This window comes from Coturnix japonica, chromosome Z, assembly GCF_001577835.2.
Source record: "Coturnix japonica isolate 7356 chromosome Z, Coturnix japonica 2.1, whole genome shotgun sequence".
Classification (NCBI taxonomy): domain Eukaryota; kingdom Metazoa; phylum Chordata; class Aves; order Galliformes; family Phasianidae; genus Coturnix; species Coturnix japonica.
This window is the reverse complement of record NC_029547.1, coordinates 31,463,484-31,477,476: the sequence shown is the minus strand read 5'-3', so window position 1 is coordinate 31,477,476 and position 13,993 is coordinate 31,463,484. Positions and strand designations below refer to the sequence as shown.

Below are 13,993 nucleotides of genomic sequence, written 5' to 3'. Positions count from 1 at the left end.
TGGCATTCTATGGTATTGAGTACTGTAGCTTATTAGTACTTTGTAGTCCTCAGTGCAATTACACTAACAGCATCCATGAATGAAGACATAGCTGGCACCCTGGTTTCAGATATAGCAAAGCAAAATGCACAAAAACAGATCAGAACTGATAAAAAGGTCAATACTGCTCCTAGGAGATCAGGTCATAAGTGCAAAGCTGGGCTAGGAAAGACTGTGAGTCTCACCATGTCTCTTTGCAATCATAGTTTAGAGATCTTAGGCTCCAGATGGGAAAGCAGCCCGGACAACTCAATACCCTTAATCTGCTGAAACCATCATGCCTGGGAAAAGTGGCTTGCCACTTAAACAAGTAATGCCTTACCAAAAAAAAAAAAAAAATAAGGGCAAGTATCATTACTCTGTTAGAAGCCTGAGAACTGAATTCAGAAGGAGAAAACCATTCTACAATCACCTTTTAAGTCCCACTTTAAGGGACTTTCAATGTCTGCAGCCTTTGCAGCAGCTGAAAAGGATTTTGAAGACATAAAAGATATCTGAAAAATGGACATAGGTCTACAAAGGGACTTGTGAACCTAATTCTAGCATTCAGTTAATGGTCTAATTCAGTTAAAAGGTCTACTTCTGAAAAGAGCACCTTGCTCCCATTAAATCACTGCTTCAATTAAATTATAAATGAATAGTTGCAGAGAGGTTAAAAATTACTGTAACTAAAGTGAATGCCAGCAATCATCTCCCAAATCATAATTAAAAAGGTTGGTCACATAAGATGTAACACCTCTGTCAGTTTGTGTTTTTCCCAGTCACTGAGTATTATGTTCGGCTAGTCTGTTTGGTTTTCTATTAGAAACTTATGAGCTTCAAAAAAACACACTGGATACACAATTAGATGTAGCCTCCTCTTTTTTTGTTCTCAGGCCCATCTGCTAGGATAGCTTGGCACCCTCTCATACATTGGATAAATCTTGCTGTAAGGAAAGGCACAGGTGCAATAGTGGCATCATACTTGGATACTGTGAGATTTGCCAAAAGGTTTCTGTATCTCCAATACACACAGAAAAAATAAAATAAAAATAAAAATAAAAATAAAAAAGAAGAAGAAACAAATCTAAAGAAAAACTTGAACATTATTATTTTGAAATAGCCTTTTAATTCAAAGCTGTTCCTGAAGGAAACAGCTTTGACTGTCTGCTGTCAAATACAGAACAATAGAACATTTCACTTATTAAAGCATCTTAAGGTCCAGATTATGACTGTGTTTCTCTGTATCTTCTTATGCCCTTAGTGTTTGGATGATGTGATCATACCATATTTCCAGTAGGATTATTCCCAGAGCATATTGCTGCTCAGTGTGCTGAATGACTAAAGAACTGTGCATTAAACTAACAGAAGAGTATCCTTGATTAAATGCATGCATATTTGTTAGAAAGATCTGGGAGTGTACATATGTCAAACATACGACAAAAACTGCCTACAGTCAGCTAACAGCTTTGGGTTTGAGGGACATCACTATCACTTGAGCTCTCTTTTTATAAATAAAAATTGCATAGCTAGGCCTCATCCCAATAAATACATGTAGGAACCTCTCAGCTATCAGTGAACATATGTCATTACCCTTTGTTTCTGTACTCTTTACCTCACTAAATTCCTAGATAAATTTCCCGTTACTGTTGATGTGATCAAATCTGTGATTAGCTCCATAGAAAACAACAGGCCACGTAAACCAGAAACCTCTCTTTGGCTTGTTCAGAAATATTAGCAGTCTTACCCTATGTCCAAAAAAATACTGTTCTTCAGTCCACAAGGTTACTCATATTGTTTTCTATGTCTGGTAGCCCTAAAACTGTCAAGTTATATTTGTCATCATCATCAAGAAGTTATTATGGAATCCGAATGTGTGGTCAGGCACTTAATTATTAGCTGATAAATATTTCAAGAGTATACTTTTCATAAAAGAACGGTTTAGATAACTGATAATATGAGGGAAAATACAGCTATTTCTAACATAAAGTACTTGCTTACTCTAAGTTCACAGTTTAAAACATTGTAAAGTGACTGTAGATAAGTCATACTGTAGTTTAAATTAGGATCACACATTCAATCAGATAGTTTTTTATTTATATATTTTGATAGTAAGCTAGTAAATAACTTCATAATCCGTCATTTCAATCCCTGAATTACTAACAGACTACATGAATTATAAACATAGGAATCGAATAACCTTGGTGTTTGCACCCAACTGTACACCTGTATTTTGTTTAATTGTTGCTCACCTCCTGCATACTAACTCCATTCTTGCCTACATATTACCTACATTCTGTACAGTAGCTGATCAACTTCTTGTATGTATCTAAGCTAAAAAAGAATCAGAAAACAAGGAAACTGTTACTGTTGGTCCACACGGCAGTTGCTGGTACAGTCTGGGGGGTACATGGAAAGTAATGTGACATGTTGTCCATCTTCTGTGCCGTAATTTAATTTTGGAGTTAACCACAATAGTTCTGCCTGTAGCAAAACTGAGAGTGGTATCATGTAGCATCTGCTGTAAGTTCTTGTAACAACCTAATTAGAGGCTGTAGCAGTATAGAAAATCATAGTAATGCTTCCCTAACAGCCCCAGTCTGTCTTTAGGATAGAACACACCTCTATGCTAGCATCAGTAAGCAACAGACTGATCAGTTGACACTCTGGAAGAGCTTCCTGAGCAAGCAGTACTATTTGTCTGCTGAACGTCTTTTAGCAGAATTTGGGGTGCATGAGGTGGTGTAGAAGGATTTTGAATTTTAACTCATTTTATTTCCACTTGTTTCAAAGACCTATTGGCTGAATATCACTGCTTTGTAGGAATTAACCTATTTTATTTTTCCCCTTTTTTAAGGGTGGAAAATATGGCCATGCGACTAGAAGAAGTAAATGAGCGTGAGCACTGCATGAAGGCCTCTCTGCAGACTGTTGACATCAGACTTGCTCAGCTGGAAGATATGATAGGGAGAATGGTGACAGCACTAGAAAAACTGACTGGCATAGAAAGAGGTGAGACAACCAAGATACGATCCAGGACTTCATCTGACTGTACCGATGCAGCCTACATTGTGAGGCAGAGTAGCTTCAATAGTCAAGAAGGAAATACTTTCAAGCTGCAAGAAAGCATAGATCCTACAGGAGAGGAGTCCATGTCTCCAACATCTCCTACAATTACACCTCGCATGCGAAGCCACTCTTTCTATGCAACAAATATGAAGGACAAATGTGGGTTGGAAAAGTTTGAAAGCATTTTCAAGGAAAGATCTCCAAGCCTGCACCGGGCTAGCAGTTCCCACTCAATAGCAAAAGAAGGAAAGGTTCCCTTAGCCCCTACCAGCACTTTGTCAATTGCCCCAGACTCCAGAAGGCCTTCATCTTGTATAGACATCTACGTTTCTGCAATGGATGAGATGCATTCTGACACAGAACCTCTTGATAGCTCCATAAATATTCTTGGTACTGGAGATGTAGCCCTGCAAGCACACATAGCTTCTTCCATTTTAGCCAACAGCGCATATATTAGCAGTGCACCTGGTGAAAAAATTTCTGGCAGGAGTCTTGATTATGAGGAAACATCCGGGATAGAAACAAGAGCATTTTCTTCAGACTATTCACAAATCACAGACTGCCAAATCCCCTGGGATTCAGACCCTCCCTTGTACCACACTTTAGAGCGATCTAAAAGCAGTCGTTACCTGGCTACAACTCCATTTATTCTGGAGGAAACACCAATAGTGAAATCTCACAGTTTTATGTTCTCTCCATCTCGAAGCTACTTCAGCAGCCTTGGCGTCCCAGTCAAAACAGCAGAATACACAAGTATTACAGACTGCATAGACACAAGGTGTGTGAGTGCTCCCCAGACCATTGCAGAAAGGGTCAGCTTCCCTGGAAGCCTCGGCGTCAAGGTGGAAGACTTGGGATGCTGCCATCCAGAGAGAGAAGCAGAATTAAGCCACCCAAGCTCTGATCATGAGGATACTGAGGCCAAGGATAAGAAGGGGATTCCTTTATCTCCTCAAGACAGCAATGCCACAAGAACTCTGACCAATAGCATCCCGCTTCCAAAAATAGAGCGGGCTAACAGCTACTCTGCAGAGGAGTCCAATATGCTGTATGCACAGCACACACGGAAGAGCTACTCCATCAGTGATAAACTTGACAGACAGCGAAATGCAACAAGCCTGCGAAACCCCTTCCAGAGGAGTAAGTCCTCAAGGCCAGAAAGCAGAGGGGACAACCTGTCCATGAGGAGACTATCAAGAACAGGAGCATTCCGCAGCTTTGAAAGCAAGCACAGCTAGGCCAAGACAAATGTTGCAGGCAGTCAAAAGGTCATCTGCTCTCCAGTCCATTTTCCTTAGCAAAATTACCATGCCTCATATTGACATTCCACGTCAACTCCAGTTGGCATTAGCCACCGGTCAAGGGAGCACAGTCAGTCTCAGCGTCACCTCCTGAGTTACTGCATCTTGACCCAGTTGACATTTGCACTTAAGGAAAAAGGGAGGGATGAAAAATTTTTCAGAGACTTCAGTAAACAATAGGAATAAAAAGACCCCTACAGGAAGTTTTAAGTAATAACTGAGTTCAGAAATCTGCCTTCTATTGGAAGGCATCCTAAGATCTATTATTCACAAGTTCTTAGGACACAGGAATTAACCTGCAAAAAAGAGGTGTACAGATTAGATGTCCAAAATTTCAGTCATAGCTTCTTTTTCATCTGTTTCACCATTCTGATAACTGGTGAAAAGCATCTGTTATTTCTCTGGGAACAGGTGGCGAACAAAACTAGAGTCTCCCAAATACCTTGCAACCCTACACTTGTATAAATGAAGATGAACAAGATAACAACCATAACGTTTGCTTGTCTCTTTTTGTATCACATTCTAGTGCCACAGAAAAACCAGTTTGTATTTTCAAAAGCAGAAAGGGAACAGAAATGCCTTTTGTACTGCATCATAAGTGGAGGAAGAATTTACGTTGAAATATCAGGTGATTTCCTGATGAAACGGGCATTCTGGAGTCTAGCACAGCTGAGCAAGCTCAGGATGAATGTAATTAAGCGGAATAGTATATATTTATTTTTTTATGACACTTGTCATCAATATGTTGCCTCACTAAATCAAAGGATGTGATAGTACAATAAGAACAGGATGATCAGAGCAGAGTGCAGTAATATTGTCAGGTTCTCACTGCTCTGTTTAATTAATTATACAAGCTGGAGAAGCTTACCCACAGGGTTGCCACCAGGCTCTTCTTGCTGTTCCATTTGAGCTGCCAATTTTTTACGTCATTCCCTCACCTAAAAGTATGCCCCTTTTTATTTTTCTTTTTTTTTTTCTCTCTCTTCTTTTTTAAATAAGACACGTATTTGTATTTGAACATTTCAAACATATAAGATTTGTCAAGATCTATCTGGTCTTAATCCAGATTAACTAAATTAGACTGAAGTTGCTTAAAGGAAAACATTATTGTCAGAATACTGGAAAACACTGAAAAGTATGTATAGTTTTAAGGTAAGTTAAAGAATCAAAGTGAAACTGGAGTTGTCTGTTAACAGCAAAGCCATTAGATACAAGTGTACTTCTACCATTCAGCATCATATTATGGAAAACACATTTTAGTAGAATAAAGTACACCTGATCCATAGCATACCTATGGTGTTTGTTTGTAGCTAATAGAAACTCCACTGACCTTTCCTAATTTACAAAGGTCTACAGCACAAACAGGATTTTCAGAGGTGTTACGGGAAGTTATCAGAGTCAGCAGAGAGGAAAGGGTACACAGGATGTAGAAAAATCATAGAAAACAATAAACAGCAACTGGACCAAAATTTCACATCCTTTATGAAGGGACAACTTTTAAGCTTCAAAGGAGTTGAAGCTATTGCTATTAAAAATTAAAACATCTCTACGATGACCAAAACCTGTGCAGAATCAGGTCTATTTTATTATTAAATAAAAGCGCGTGCAACTAGGGTACATGTTTCCCATTTATTTAAATGGGAATCATCTTCCAAATCTCTAAGGCAGCTTTGAAAATGTAGGCTGGCATTTTCTCACTAGGATCTCACCCTGGGAGACCCTAAGGACCACGTGAGAGTTAAGTCTGAAAGGCAACAAATCCAGACATAAAAATAATCATCCAACTCAAGACAAGAGGCAAAGATGAAAATTTTTACGTACTGAGTCACTACGTTGGAAAGTTTGTGAAATAAAGAAATGCAACATGGAGATGCTAAGCACAATGTGTTTCGTACTTCCTGCACCAGTGTGTTTGTTTCTTTGTTCTGTTTGACCAAGCTTTCAATGAACTAGACTCCACCAAGACACCATGTTTATGCAATTGCCTTGCAGTCCATGTGCAGCATTATGGTCACATGGCAACACCAAGGAAGGTCAGAAACCTTTCTGTGCATTATGAAGCATGCTTGTGACAGGCTGATTGTTGAACAGTAGCAAAAAGCCCAGGGACAAAGGAACTTGTGTTTAACAATCTGCTTCAAATGTGCCAACTTCTGTTAGCAGCCTTTCACTAAGGCTTCTCCAAATCTATTTGTCCTTGATGAGTATAGGGGGATCTTCTCGCTCTGTTTTCTTTGTTACTTTTACGAATGTCTTCTAAAATAATTTGTGGACTCTCCCACCTCTACCATATGATTGGCCTACGCTAGAGGAACTTCAGATTAATTAGAAATTTGTCAGTAGTGATTAGCAAAGTAGTCCAAAGGACAGGGCTCTCCTCTGGGGTAGACTTCATTGCTTAGTTTGTCAGGGTAAAGGAATTTGCCAAACCCAGAAGCTGTATAAATATTTAAGATACAGCACTTTATTGATCTGGAGCACACATTCCAGGTAAAAAGGAAACAGGACACTTTATTTACCTCTTAAAATTTGCCATTATATATAAAATGTAAAAATTCAGATGTTAAAAGTGTGATTGCAAGATGTTAAAAGACTTTTCCTGAATGTTTCCCATTTATTCTATGATGTGGTGTCTGTAGAATATAATATGATGGATGTTAGGTTATTTCATCTTCACCTGCTTTTGGCACACTGCATCAAACTGCTTCTTTCTCAGTTTGGTGGTCAAACACCCATTCCTTGCAATGGGACCAGATTTCCCACTTCCAATGTTACTATGAACATTTAGTGAGAGTAAAAAGTCTTATCATCCATTATGCCATGTACCTATAGCATGTGCCATATGACATGTTCTGTATCAGAGGCTAGCGCTTATGAAATATATATCTACACATATATACATATCTCCCATGTATAAACAAGTATAGTTGTGACATGTGATAATATTAGTGAACGTTACAGGACAATTTTATTATCACGTTATAAGGTCTTGTTTGTAAATCTGTAACATTCAATAAACTAGCACATGTTGCATCAAGCATTAAAGTTCCACTTTCCAATTATTAGCATACATATGGAATATGCATTTCTGGTCACAGCGTGTAAGTTTGGCGTGTTTCACACATTTTTCTGTAGAGCTCCACTTACGTGTCTGTATGAGCTGCTGTATAAACCTCTAATGAGCCACTGTGGGCTGTGACAGGTGAGTTGTGGTAGTGTGAAAGATGAACTGGCATGTTATGCAAAAGATTATAAGATAAATGAACTTTAATAATATTTTGAAACTCAACTGAATTTAGCTGTTTGTTTACATACACTGGCCAACTGAGGAAGCAGTGTACAGTATTTTATAAATATTTTCCTATAGTAATCCATTCTGTTGTTTCCAGTTTAAGTGATGCTGTTCTACAGTTGGGGTATACACTTGTCCTAGGTATTGGGTAATAGAGCATTATTCTTTCACAGTAACCTTGTGGTATGACTGGAATAGTTTCTCTTCCTTACAGTCCAGTCTCTTTTTTTTTTTTTTTTTTTTTTTTTTTTTTCTTTTTTTTTTTTTTTTTTTTTTGCGTGTCGATGAAAATGCATGCATTGTTCCATGAGTTTCTTTGGACTGCTATGAAACTTAGCATTTTGCTATTGCCTGCCTGTAAAGATGAATCCAGTTAGGAATGAATCCAAGCTTTTGGATGTTTACATTATTTCCATTATGTCTGGTCTTTAGCAAAGTGAGTGATTTTTTTTTATTATTTTTAAATGACAATTGTATTTTATGAAATTGAAATATTCAGCGTAAAATGCGAACCTTACAGCAGTCCTCAGACATTTGGCTCTCTCTTTTTTGGAAGAGATAAGGTGCTACATTATTGTTCTTAGCACAAGTGCCAGTTAATAAATGGCAGTGTGGGGATAATTTAAAAATAAAACAAACACCCAAAATATCCATTCATGCACATAAGGAAAGCCCGCTGGGTTCCAGCTATAGATTTTTTTTTTTCTTTTCATTTTCCATTTATAAATTTTTGGTATCAAAAAAAAAAAACAAAAACAAAAAAAAAAAAACAAAAAAAAACAGATTTGTACTTTTGTCGAATGGATAACCTTTTGTCAGGGGATAAATATCTTAGTTAGGTATATTTTTTGTAAGAGAAGAAAATGATTTGTTTCTTAGAAACTGTCAGCACGTGGAAAATGCAACTACAAAAATAACTGCTCAAAAACAGTGCTGGTAGCAGCACACAGCCTTAGTCCAATGACTGCAGTCGGAGCAAATGAGTATCTCTGTCCTGAGAGCAGAAGTTGTCAAAGGTATGAGCTTGGAATGAGCCAGTGAAACAAAATTCTCTGTAAACTCATGGTGCGAATTTTAAGAACAAGCATAAATGTCTTGTTAAGTTGCTCAGGTTACGTAATTAAGAGGAGTTGATAATAACCAGAAGGGAAGATGCAAGCTTGTGATTCCTGGATTTCCCTAGGAACACTTAGGTATTTGTGAGTCTCTCCCCTGCTTAAAATAATAGTATATTTGCATGTTTGCACAAACAGGCACAGATGTTTAAAAAAGAAAAAAGAAAAATATATAAGGAAAAAAAAAAGGCTACATTTTCAGTGCTGTTAAAGAAATACTACATTTAGATCACTTACTCCAAAAGAAATAGGAAAGCTTCCGAGCATAATTTTTTCCCTCACCTGTTTCACACAACAGCATCGTTTGAACTGGGCAAAAGTAAAGCACTGGGGCATCTGCTTATCTAATGAAACCCTTTGTTCCTCTGGATGGTGTTCACTGGCCTTGACACACTTCTGCATAAAGGCACAAGTGTTGGATCAATGTGGGGGGGACCAACTTTCTGCACCTGGGTGAGAGCTGTGCAGCTGTGTAACTGATCACAGCATACTGACAACACTTATGGTCTCATCACTGCTGGTGCAAATCTGCAGAAAAGAAAAAACCCTGATTTCAAAGGAGTTGCTCTGACTTTTGTCAGGGAATGGATTAACTCTGCTTTTCTATCTCTGTAGTACTTTGAGTCATGACACACAGCTTGTCCTAAATCACCAAGTGGGCAGTCTCGTGACTGGGCCAGACTGGTTGTGAAAGTCTCTGACCTTTTAATTTTTGCTGTATGCTTTCAGATCTGTCATTGAGCCACAAAGTACTTATTTCAAAAAAAAAAATTGTTAGGGGAAAAATAAAGAAAAAAAAAAAGTTTGATTATGAAATTGCTGCTGTTTCTGCTGCAGGGAAGTGATAACTCTTGCTTATTTTAGTATTTGGTAGGGAGGGAGAGGGAACAGATGTGGGAATTGGCTGTGAAAAACAATTTTATGCCTTCACAAGAGTAAATTGTATTAAAGTTATATTCTTCCACCACTGCAGTTGTTGTACATGAGGAGAGTCTATATGCTGCTACTGCTGTCTGGAACAGTGTTTGCAATATACTATACTAATAGCTATTTAATCATTTATTATTTGGGTTATCATTTGTAAGTGTATAACAATCATTTATAAAGGGAGAAAAAATGGTTAAAACATCGTTTTAAAGAAATTCCTACTAATACGAAGCTTTTCAAGTATGATTTGTTTAAATGTATATCACTAGGGAAAACGGTACTTTCCAAAGGTCTACTGGATTCACAATGCACTTTTAGACTGTGTTAGATATGTAATAAAAAGCAGAAGTTGGCAATTACTACGGTAGAACTTTCCGAGATTTCTGTAACAATTGTTTTGCAATAAAAAGAAAGGATGTAGTTCAAAATATTTGTACTTACTGGTGCATTTATTCGTAGTCATTTACTCTCACAACAATAAGATAATAGCATGATGGGAGCTGCTTTCCTCAGAGATCTCTCACTGCTCAAGTTCAAACTGCAGCTTTTTCAAAATAATAAGGTTTGCTCTCTTGCAAGCAAATTCTGAATTATTTCCATGTCTGATACAGGGTGTTATTCAGGTATTCCTTCTCCTGGTCGATATCAGACCCTGGTTTAATGCAGACATTTTGATGTGTTTATTGGAAAGAGAGATAGTTTCTATTATTTAGCATTACCACTTCAGCAAGTTGAAAGACATAAGCGCTGACTGCAGCTTCCACACAGAATTGAAGGCACTTGCTCATTTGCATGGCACTGTACCCAGAGGGGTGATGGTGTAGCTGGAGGCTGTTCATTGAAAACAAAAGCTGCCACATACATCACTGGTAGCTGTACAGGTATCTCACCTTCATTAAGAAAGGAGTCATTGCCTCTCTCTGTATTGCTCTACAATTAGCCCTGATCCTTCCTCAAAAAATGTTGGATAAAAAGGCACCAACACAAGTCAAGGTCAGGATCTGCTCCCTCTGCAAATCAGTCTTCAATGAGATGATACATATATTAACCAGATGCAAAAGAGATGAGGGAAATAAATATCCTATTGAATATGAAGATGATATTCAGATACCAGAAAACAGTTCTGCACAGATCAGCCTTGTTTCAGGAGCAGAACAGTTAAGAGAGGTGTTCTTTATTTCAGGTTTCTCAGAAGGAAATGATACATTTCTTTATCAGATTTGATCTAACCCATTCTCAGGGACTGCCATTCAGAAGACTATGGGAGCTCTGAAGCCTTAACACACATGCTTAAAATAAATCAATCAATCTGTGCCTGATGGTCTCTTTCCAGGTAACAGTATTTATACCTGTGACATTTTTCACAGGAACAAACCACCCAAACACAGCAAATTAATACCTGCTGGAAAACATTACCAGCCCTAATTTTCATGCCTATGAGTGGCACTCCTGTAGCCTGAAGGGCAGTGATGTGGTCTCTGTTACTCTCATTACATGTAATGGCAAAGATCTCATTTTGAAGTTGTCCATTTTGATCACCCCTGACCCTTTATCCTCATCACTGAATTCAGCAAGAACTTACAGTACAGAAATATTCCTACATCCTCACTGTTTTTGCATGTCAATCTTGAATTCCACCCTGATTATATTTCCTGAAAAACAATGAAAATATAAAATCCCAAAAAGTCATCATCTCAAAATTTTCCAATAACTGATTGCAGCATAAATATTTGTGAAATCCTAGGAAGCAATAATGACAAACAGTATCGAAGAGAAGGTTATTGCAGTATGTTTTTGCAAAATAACAATAGCATCCCATGAGCACTTAGACATCCCACTGCAGAGGATGGAAGCAACTGCTGCAGAGAGCTATGGATGAATTAAGAATAGCTTTGCAAGGAACAGCCTTTGTCAGTGTGGATTTCAAAACAAGAAGTTTGACAGCTATAGAGACAGCCAACGAGGCTGATATGTTCTAACACCTTCCAAAACTTAATTTTTTAGCCACACCTTTCCTTACTTAAATACATACCAAATGTCACGTGCACTCCATTCAAGCAGCCTGTGAAAGCATAGAATTATCCTTATAAAACATTCTACCAGAATCAGTTCAGAGGGTGTAAAGATGAATTTTTTATAAACTTGGGGAAAGAAAAAAAAAAAAAAAAACAGATTCTGAAATGTTACCTGATAATGTTAACACTTTTTTTTTTTTTGCCTTATTTGAAAGACTGCAAAAATTCAATAGCAAAGCTCTATTTGCTAATTAAAATTTTTTAATTAAATATATTTCTTTACACTCTCCCCCCACCCCACCCCACCCCCAAAAAAAAAAAAAAAAATCCAGTAAATATCAACAAAAATCAGTAAATGTGATGGAAAAACAACTTTCTGCAGAAAGTCCTTAAAAATATGAGTCATGCATGGTCCTGAATTCTAACCCACAGCTGCTGAACTACAGTAACTGCATTGTAATTCAAGGGTGAACAAAACATGCAAATGGATAAAAGCAGTCTGTTTAAAGGAAAAATAAGAATAATAAAATCTAAAAATTCACCTCAGTCTTACGTAGCTACATCCCACTCTTGCTTCTTCCCACAAGGGCTGCTTTGGAAACTTCACCATAGTTCTGAAATTAGTGATAGAATCATAGAATCATAGAATGGTTTAAGTTGGAGAGGACCCTGAACTGCATCCAGTTCTATCTCCATGCCATGGGCAGAGCTGTCACTCACCAGTTCAGGTTTCCCAGAACCCCATTCAGCCTGGTCTCGAACACCTCCAGGGATGGGGCACCCACAGCTTTGCTGCACAACCTGTGCCAGTGCCTCATCACCCTCTGAGTAAAATTTTCCACCTAAATCTCCCCTCTTTTACTTTAAATACATTCCCCCCTTGTCACTATCAGACCATCCAAATAGTCAATCACACTCCTGTATGTAAGCTCCCCTCAAGTGCTCAAAGGCCACAGCGAGGTCTCCCTTCTCTTCCCCATTGAACAACCCAGGTCTCTCAGGTCTTTCTCTGCAGGAAAGATGTTCCCACCTTCTGATCATCTTCATGGCATCCCATGAATAGTTCCATGTCTTTCTTGTACTAAAGGCCCAGGTTTGGACACAGCACTCCAGATGGGGTCTCAGGAGGGCAGAATAGAGGGGAACAATCACCTCCCTCTCCCCCTTGGCCATCCCTCCTCCAATGCAGCCCAGCGTGCAGCTGGCCTTCTGGACTGCAAGCACATGCTGCTGGCTCATGTCCAGCTTTTCATTCACCAGAAGACCCAGTTCCTTCCCCATAGGACTGCTCACAATGAATTCTTCTCCCAGTCTGTACACATACCTGGGATTACCCCAGCCCATCTACAGCACCTTGCACAGATCTCTGTTAATTTGCATTAGGTGACCATGGGCTCTCTTCTCCACCTTGTTCAGGTCCCTCTTGATGGCATCCCTTCTTTCTGTTGCATCAACAGCACCACTCAGCTTGGTGTGTTCGTAAATTTGCTGAGGGCACACTCAATCCCATCACCTATGTCATTGATAAGGATGCTGAAGAGTGCCAGTCCCCAGGCAGACTGCTGGGGCATACCTCTCATCTGGACACAGAGCCATTGACCACAACCCTCTGGCTGTGATGTCAATTCCTGTTTCACCAAATAGCCCACTATTCAAATCCATCTCTTCCCAGGTTAGAAATAAAGGTATTGTATGAGACTATGCCAAAGGCCTGGCAGAAGTCCAGGTAGGGTCAGTAATAGTATTAGTTCATGAGTAGCTCATTTCTGCCACGCTATCTGTTCTAGCAGCACAGTAGTACTGGAAACCATACTGTAATGTTTAGGGGACAGTACCTTGCAGGAGTACCTGAGCAGTTTCAGCATGGGGCCCTAGCTCTTAGGTAAGCTGAGTTTAGCAAGAGATCAAACATCATAACCATACATTTAAAACACACTGATCAAGAAATGGAGACTGCTTAACATGAAGGTACTGCGCTGCTGAAGCCCAGCACTGGAATTTCTCTTTTAAGTGAGCATTCTGCAGGACGCCTACTGCAATATAAAATACTGCGCAGTACATACTACCTGTTTAACCCGCCTGGATGCCGCCGTGTCCCGACCCCGCCCGCCCCACCACCCCGGTGCCACTCGCCCCGCTGCGGCCGCTGGATGTCGCTGTTTCATCTCCGAGAGGCAGCGCGACCCCCTGCAATACACACTCGTGGAGCTCTGCGGTGGATGGACCCAGCGCTGTGCTGACCCGGGGCTTCGGAGG

At 39.2% G+C, this 13,993-nt stretch overlaps 1 protein-coding gene across 13 annotated transcripts in view; it reads left to right on the top strand.

The window, feature by feature from the left end:
- Positions 1-10,152, top strand: part of TRPM3 (transient receptor potential cation channel subfamily M member 3) — a 401,802-nt gene extending 391,650 nt beyond the window's left edge. For 8 of the 13 annotated variants that reach the window (XM_032441175.1, XM_032441176.1, XM_032441172.1 and 5 more), the window contains one exon: positions 2,876-10,152. In XM_032441175.1, coding sequence (XP_032297066.1) covers positions 2,876-4,325 — 1,450 coding nt within the window. In that variant the 3' untranslated portion in view covers positions 4,326-10,152. The remainder of the gene's footprint in view (positions 1-2,875) is intronic. The other 5 variants (XM_015849142.2, XM_015849141.2, XM_015849140.2 and 2 more) reach the window with 1 other exon arrangement.
- The last annotated feature ends 3,841 nt before the right edge of the window (positions 10,153-13,993 follow it).